This window comes from Suricata suricatta, chromosome 12, assembly GCF_006229205.1.
Source record: "Suricata suricatta isolate VVHF042 chromosome 12, meerkat_22Aug2017_6uvM2_HiC, whole genome shotgun sequence".
Taxonomy (NCBI): domain Eukaryota; kingdom Metazoa; phylum Chordata; class Mammalia; order Carnivora; family Herpestidae; genus Suricata; species Suricata suricatta.
The window spans coordinates 1,151,344-1,158,466 of NC_043711.1; the positions used below are offsets into that span (position 1 = coordinate 1,151,344).

General features: G+C 53.2%; 1 protein-coding gene across 1 annotated transcript in view; it reads right to left on the reverse strand.

Moving 5' to 3' along the window:
- The window catches only part of BTBD2 (BTB domain containing 2), a 16,037-nt gene extending 15,139 nt beyond the window's left edge, over positions 1-898 (reverse strand). The window contains exon 1 of the mRNA XM_029916379.1: positions 831-898. Coding sequence (XP_029772239.1) covers positions 831-898 — 68 coding nt within the window. The remainder of the gene's footprint in view (positions 1-830) is intronic.
- Positions 899-7,123: the final 6,225 nt, after the last annotated feature.

A 7,123-nucleotide genomic window follows, 5' to 3' on the forward strand; every position in this document is an offset into this window, starting at 1 on the left:
GGCGGGAGGAGGGCGGGGAGCCGGGAGGGGCGGGGGAGGGAAAGGCGGGGCGGGTGGAGGAGGGATGGGGGAGGAGGGAGGGAGGAGGACGGAGGGGGAGGCGGGCAGATGGGAGAGGAGGGGGCGCGAGGAGGGGGCGGGGGGAGGAGGAGGAGGAGGAGGAGGAGGAGGAGGAGGAGGAGGAGGAGGGGTGGGGCGAGGGGGAGCGGGGATGGGGAGGCGGGAGGGGAGGAAGAAAGAACCCTGTTCTGGGTCAGGTACCTGATTGGCTGCGCAGACTGGACCCCAAACTGCTAGCCATACCCATAGTGTCCGAGTGCCCGGATGCCTGCCCCGAGGAGGGACACCGGGGTCCTTGGGTCACCTGGGGTGGGGGTCAAAACCGGAGCTAGCCTGGCCCTGGGGGACGGGGTCCTGGAGGGAAGGCTGCTGACCAGTGACCAGGGGTCAAGGTGAATAAGCAGGGTCGAGCCTCTCCCAGGTCCTGAGCCTGGTCAAGGTGGCCAGAAAGCTGGGTAGGTCAAGGCCAGCAACCCCATTGGTGGGCGCGAGACTCTGGCCCGCTCATCTGTTCACAGGACTTCAGGACACACTTCGTGGCATCTGTGACAATTCAGCATCTAATCAGTGACTGGGAGCCCCACCCCCACGCCGGGTCTCAGGACTGGTCATTCCCATGGAGAAGGGACTGTCGTTGGGAGGGCGGTTCGTGGCCAATGACACCTAGGAGAGCGCAGGAAAGACATCCTGCCTCAGCGGCCAGTCTCTGCCCAAAATGCCTCCAAAGCAGACCTTGCATGCGCCGGTTCCTGGACCCCCACCACCGTCACCTTCCCGGCGTGCAGCCCAAGGGGCCATCCAGGGCCCCACGCTTGATGCAAAGCCGTGCCGTCACCATCTCGAGATGTGTAGTAATTTTGGAACAAGGGACCCCACGGGTTGATTTGCACGGTCCCCTGCTTCCCAAGACAACCCCCAGCCTAACCACTTACCCTTCCTTACTCTGTAGAATCCAGTCTCCTCCAGACTGAATCTGGGGTCTCACAGCCTTTGCTTAAAGCCCTGCAGGGGCTTCCCTGGATTGACAGCCCTGGGGAAGGCCTCTTGGGGTGGGGGGGGGTGAGGACACAGCGGGTGTGACTCTTAATCTCGGGGTTGTGAGTTCGAGCCCCGTGCTCGAAGTGGAGATTACTTAAAAGTAAAATCTTAAAAAAAGTAATAAAACAAAAATAAAGGAGGGAACTTGGAAATGCCCGAAAAACAGAAAAAAATGTGACTATCACCTGTTGTTTTCCTATCCAAAAATCACACTAGTGAGAACATGTTGGTGTATTTCTGTATTGGCCTTTTCTTTTCTTGCGTTGTTGTTGTTGTTTCACAAGGAGTTGAATCTATCTGTATAATTGGGGTCGCCCTGAATCCATCTCAGGTGCCGAGGGGAGACCGGGTTTTTATGTGGGGGTGCTGAAAGGTGGTTATCTGAATAAGTCTGTCCTGGATGTAGTGCTAGCGAGGTGATAAGGAATGAAAACCCTTTTCCTTTGAAAGATAATTGTGGATTCATGGGATTCAGATTCAGGTGGTTTTAATTGATTGGAATCCTTATTTATGAAGGACGCCTCTATGTGGGCCCCTTGTGCCTTCAACACCCCTTAGAATTTGGAGAAGCCTCCCTCCCTTCTAGCAACGACAGAGTTGAGGCCCACCTTCCCTGCCCCAAACACAAACCCAACTGTTCTCCAGAGATCCCTTGTTCCCTGCGGTGGAAGAGAGTTATCTGTGACTGCATTTGGTGGGGTGGGGGTGGGGGAGTCTCCTGAAGCATTTTGGGTATTGTGGACACCTCTTCAATTACTGCACACTAATTTTTGTGGAAACCTGCTTCATGGCTACTCCAGTGATCAGGTCGGAATAAATTTTGAAGAGTGTGAGTTCATATCGCTATTTCCAATTTAGCTCTAACAGCACTGTCACAGGTGTCCTCAGCAAATACGGCCTGCCTGGGTGCTAGACCCGGCCTTCCAGTTGTTGTAAATAAAGTTTTATTGGCACACCGTCATGCCCATTCATCTGCTGTTGTCTATGCCTGCTTCCTGGCTTCCAGGGCAGATGTGAGTATTTGCGACAGAGACCACGAGATGGGCAAAACTCTTTACAGAAAACATTTGCAGACCCTGCTCAAACACCCACCTAAATTTTTAGCCCCTCCCCCCAAATATAATTTTACCTTTTTCTTTTATCATTTGGTGAACCATGTGAGTGCCTGAAGAGCCTGGTTGTAACTTGGGTGATTTCATATTCATTTTCTCTGTCAACATCGAATCTATGCACAGACCGTACTGGTCATGGCCACAGTGGCTGAAATAACTGCGGCTCCGAAATGAGATCGCGGGCTCTCTGGGTGTGAATGACTCGCCAGCTGATTGGTCCAGGGACCGGGCATGTGACCATTCGTGGCCAATGAGCGCGCCCGCGGCTCCTAGCGGCTGTAACCCCTCATCGCAGGTGGGAAGTCCGCGGGGCGCAGGGGTGCGAGGAGCTGGAAGGCTCCGGACTGCAGATGACAGCTTCGTAAGCAAGGACCCACGTGCCATCCAGACCCCTCAACAGCACGTCGCCCCCTCCAGGCCCGTCCTTGGGCCGCTTCTCAGGGGGGCGGGCCTTCCCGGCTCGCAGGGCCGCCAGCTCCAGTCCGCCCAAGTAGCCCCTAACGACCTCCGACGTGGGGGCCTGGCTGGCTCCTTCTGGAGGCTCCGGGAAGGATCCATTCCCTGCCTCTTCCGGCTTCCAGAGGCCACTCCAACCATAGGTTTGTGGTTGCCTCGCTGTGACCTCCATTGTCACACCTCTGACTCTCATGCCCCTTTTTATAGGGCCGTTGTCCCTTCACTGGGCCCTCTGGGGTCGCGGGGTCCTTCACATAATCCCGTCTGCAAGGTCCCTTTTGCCATGTGCAGTGAGTACCTAGGAATCAGGACACGGACTTGTCTGGGGGCTGTTACTGGCCCCCCACAGGGTGAACGGACCGCTCTGTATTTTAATAGAGGCTCATCCCCACTGAGGTGTGCCTTTGCTAGAACTCAGCAAGTGCGGGGGCGCCTGGGGGCTCAGCCAGTTAAGCCTCTGACTTCGGCTCCCGTCATGATCTCCCGGTTGGTGGGTTCGAGCCCCGCGTCCGGCTCTGTGCTGACACCTCGGAGCCTGGAGCTGCTTCGGATTCTGTCTCCCTCTCTCTCTGCCCCTCCCCCTGCCCATGCTCTGTCTCTCTTTCTCGCAAAATAAACAAACACTAAGAAATTTTATTTAAAACTCAGCAAATGTATACTTAAGATGTATGAAAGTCCTTGTGGGTGTATTTTACTTCAAAGGAAAAAAATTCAGGGCGCCTGGCTGGCTCGGGGTGCAAGTTTTGACCTCAGTCGTGAGTTCGAGCCCCACATTGGGTGTAGAGATTACATACATAAATAACATTTAAAAATTGCTTTAATGTTTATTTGTTTTTGAGAGAGATACAGAGCATGAGCGGGGGAGGGGCAGAGAGAGAGGGAGACACTGAGCCGGAAGCGGACTCCAGGCTCTGAGCTGTCAGCACAGAGCCCCACGCCGGGTTTGAACCCACAAGCCCTGAGATCATGGCCTGCGCCGGAGGAGGACATTTAACTGGATGAACCACCTAGACCTCCCAATAAATAAAAATGTTTAAAACACACAAAGTAAACAAACACCACTCTTGTTCACCGTATGCTAAAGACGCCCCGCCAAACTGCAGGGGGCAGCAGGCTGACGTGTGCAGGAGGCAGCGACAGGGGACGCGGGGCTGAGAGGCGGTGGCACAGGGACACGGCGAGGTTTAAGGAGGCGGGTGTTCACTGTAAAACTATCCCAACTTTGCTAGATGTCTGCAGATTTTCAAAATCAAATGTCGGTGGGGGGAAAATAAAATTATTTTTCACCACGTGGGACTCAGGCTCCAGAGTTGCGGCGCCGGGTCCCCCACCCTGGCCTCGGCCGGTCTCCCAAGACAAGGATGAGGACGCGGTCCCCAAGGCTCTGCGGGATCCCCGCTTTCCTGGGCTCGCGGGAACCGGAGGCCACAAGGTGGTGGGCCGGGCGACTCCCGTGTTGCAAGAACTGCGCGTGCGCCGCCCGCCGGACCCCCGCGTCCAGTGTCGCTAGTCGGGATCGCTGCTGGGGTCGGGCCCGGGGCCGGGGGCGCCCTGGCACCGCGGCCCGCATCTCTCCGAGCCCGCTGGCGGGGCTGATGGCGGTCGGATGTCGCTTGGACTCTTGCTTGCTTGCTTTCCGTACGCGCTGTTCACTTACCCGTGTTTCCTGTCCTGTGTTCCGCACGACCTTGCTCAGCCCTGAACCAGGAGCAACAGGGCTGGCTCTGGAAGTCGCTGGGACAGCGCCGCGAGTGCTGGAGGGGACATCCGGAGAGATTCAAACGGCTGCGAGTTTCAAAGATTTAACCCAAGGGACAGCTGTCAGGCCGGCTGTGCAGGAAGCAGCCAGCCAGGCCTCCGCGGGGCCCCGCAGCAGGAGCCCAGCGGGAGAGGTGGCAGAGTGGCAGGGAAGGGCGGGGGCGGGTGTCCTGGGGGGTTGGCCGGCGTCAGGACACACAGGTAATCTCCGTCATCCCTCTGATGAGAAAACATGGAACATCCTTCACGTTCTGATCTCGTTCCCTTTCTCAAAGTTCAGCTAATCGGCCTGGGTGAGAAGCCGTGTCTGAAAAGTTTCCCTGTGGACAGCGGAATCATATATATATTTGTACGCTTGCTTTCTCTAGACATTTTTTTCTTTTTCCATTGCAGGAAAAAATTTGAAACTTATGGTCTCGTCTGAACCTTGGTGTTCCCTGTAATCCGTATCTGTGGCATCTGGCAGTGTCCACAGGGCCTTTGCTTAGCATCTGCTCCTGTGGAAAAACTTTGTACGGCACTGTTGTGTGGATCGTACTGTAAACCTAAATAGACATCTCCCTGGACTAATTCATCAGATGTGGTGCTGTGCTGTGTGGACAGTTTCCGGGGGGCGGGGAAGCGTTGAAGCTTATTAAAGCCAGAAAAATAGGAGATTCCGTTGTGTTAACTTCAGTGTGGGAAATCCACATCCCCCCAAATCTTTCTTGTCTTTTTTAGGAAAGATGTATTGTGAAAATTGTTAACATGAAAGTGATAATTTAGTTCCAGTAGGCTTTTATGATGACACTAATGGAGTCTAGAAATAGCTGTGTCTTTAGGGGAGCGTGGTTTAGATTTTTATTTTTATAGGTGAGTACAAAGGAGGGATGGCCTCATGAATATTCCAATGTGTAAACTGTGCTTCAGCTTTTGAAATGGAATGAGTTTCAGAAATTCAGAAACTGTAGCTACATAATCTTCATGTTCTTTTATTATAACATGAAGTCCTTGGGGGTGCCTGGGTGGCTCAGTCGGTTACGGGTCCGGCTTCGGCTCAGGCCATGATCTCACGGTTTGTAGGTTCGAGCCCCACATCAGGCTCTGTGCTGACAGCTCAGAGCCTGGAGTCTGCTTCAGATTCTGTGTCTTCCCTCTCTCTCTTCCCCTCCCCTGCTCACGCTCTCTCTCTTCTTCAAAAATAAATAAACATTAAAAAATTTTTATAACAATTTGAAGTCCAAAATAATGTATGTTTATTTTTTTTTTAAAGATTTTATGTTGAAGTGATCTCTGCACCCAACATGGGGCTCAAACTCACAACCACGAGATCAAGAGTCGTGTGTTCCACCAACTGAGCCAGCCAGGTGCCCCCTGTATTTTTGGGGGGCCGCCTGGGGGGCTCAGTCGGTTAAGCATCTGACTTCGGCTCAGGTCATGATCTCACGGCTCATGAGGTTAAGCCTTGCATTGGGCTCTGTGCTGACAGCTCGGAGCCTAGCACCTGCTTCAAATTCTGTGTCTCTCTCTCTTTCTGCCCCTCCCCTGCTTGTGCTCTGCTTTCTCTCAAAAATAAATTAAAACATTACAAAAAAATGTTTTAAAGAAAGAAATGATGGCAAACGTGTGGGGCACTAGGAAGTGTCCTCATGCCACAATTCTGAGAAAGTTCCATGTGCTGGAGTTTGAACACGCACAAACGCTGCGGCCCCGGAACCCCGCTCTTGGGCAGCGCCTCGTGAGCCACGTGCGTCCACACAGCCTCCATACACTCACAGCAGCAGTTTTTCCATGTTCGGTAATTGCCCCAAACTGAAAACAACCCACGTTAAACGGGTTGTTTAATAACCTGATCGTTTATTCATACAATGGACTATGTACTCATGAAAATAAATGCACTCTGGGCCACCTGGGGGCTCGGTCGGTCAGGCGTCCGGCCTCGGCTTGGCCAGGATCTCCCGGCTCCCGGGCTTGAGCCCCCCGCCTGGCCCTCCCTGGGCTCTGCCGTGGGCACAGAGCCTGCGGGGGCCCCTCTGTCTCCCTCTGTCTGTCCCACCTCCACTTGTTCTCTCTTGAAATAAATAATAAATAAATACATAAGAAACCAGACACAGAGAATGTTTGCAGTATAATCCCACTTACGTAAAAGTTTAAAAGAGGCAAGATTAAATCCATTTAGGCTGCAGACTCATGTGGTCAAACCATAACAAAGTGAGAAAATAATATTCATGAATTTCAAGTTACTGATTTTGGGGGGGGGGGCCTCTCCGTCTGGACAGGGGTTGTAGGTTGGCTTTATAATAACTAATTTTTTCAATTTTTTAAATGTTTATTTAAATAATCTTTGAGAGAGAGAGAGAGAGAGAGACAGCATGAGCAGGGGAGGGGCAGAGAGAGAGGGAGACACAGAATCGGAAGCAGGTTCCAAGCTCCGAGCGGTCAGCACAGAGCCCGACCCGGGGCCTGAACCCACGAACTGTGAGATCGTGACCTGAGCCGAAGTCAGATGTTCAACCGACAGAGCCCCCCAGGAGCCCCCTTCTTTATTTTTTAAACATCTTGCATGTCCATGCCTGCCCAGAGAAGAGAGCAATGCATCTATCAAAAAACATCTTCGGTACATCTGAACACCAACTTTCTTACCTCATGTCATACGTTTGCAAAGTCCCAGCTCCGTGGCCAGAGGGTGAGGACATCCTGTGTGGACCCAACTAGATCAA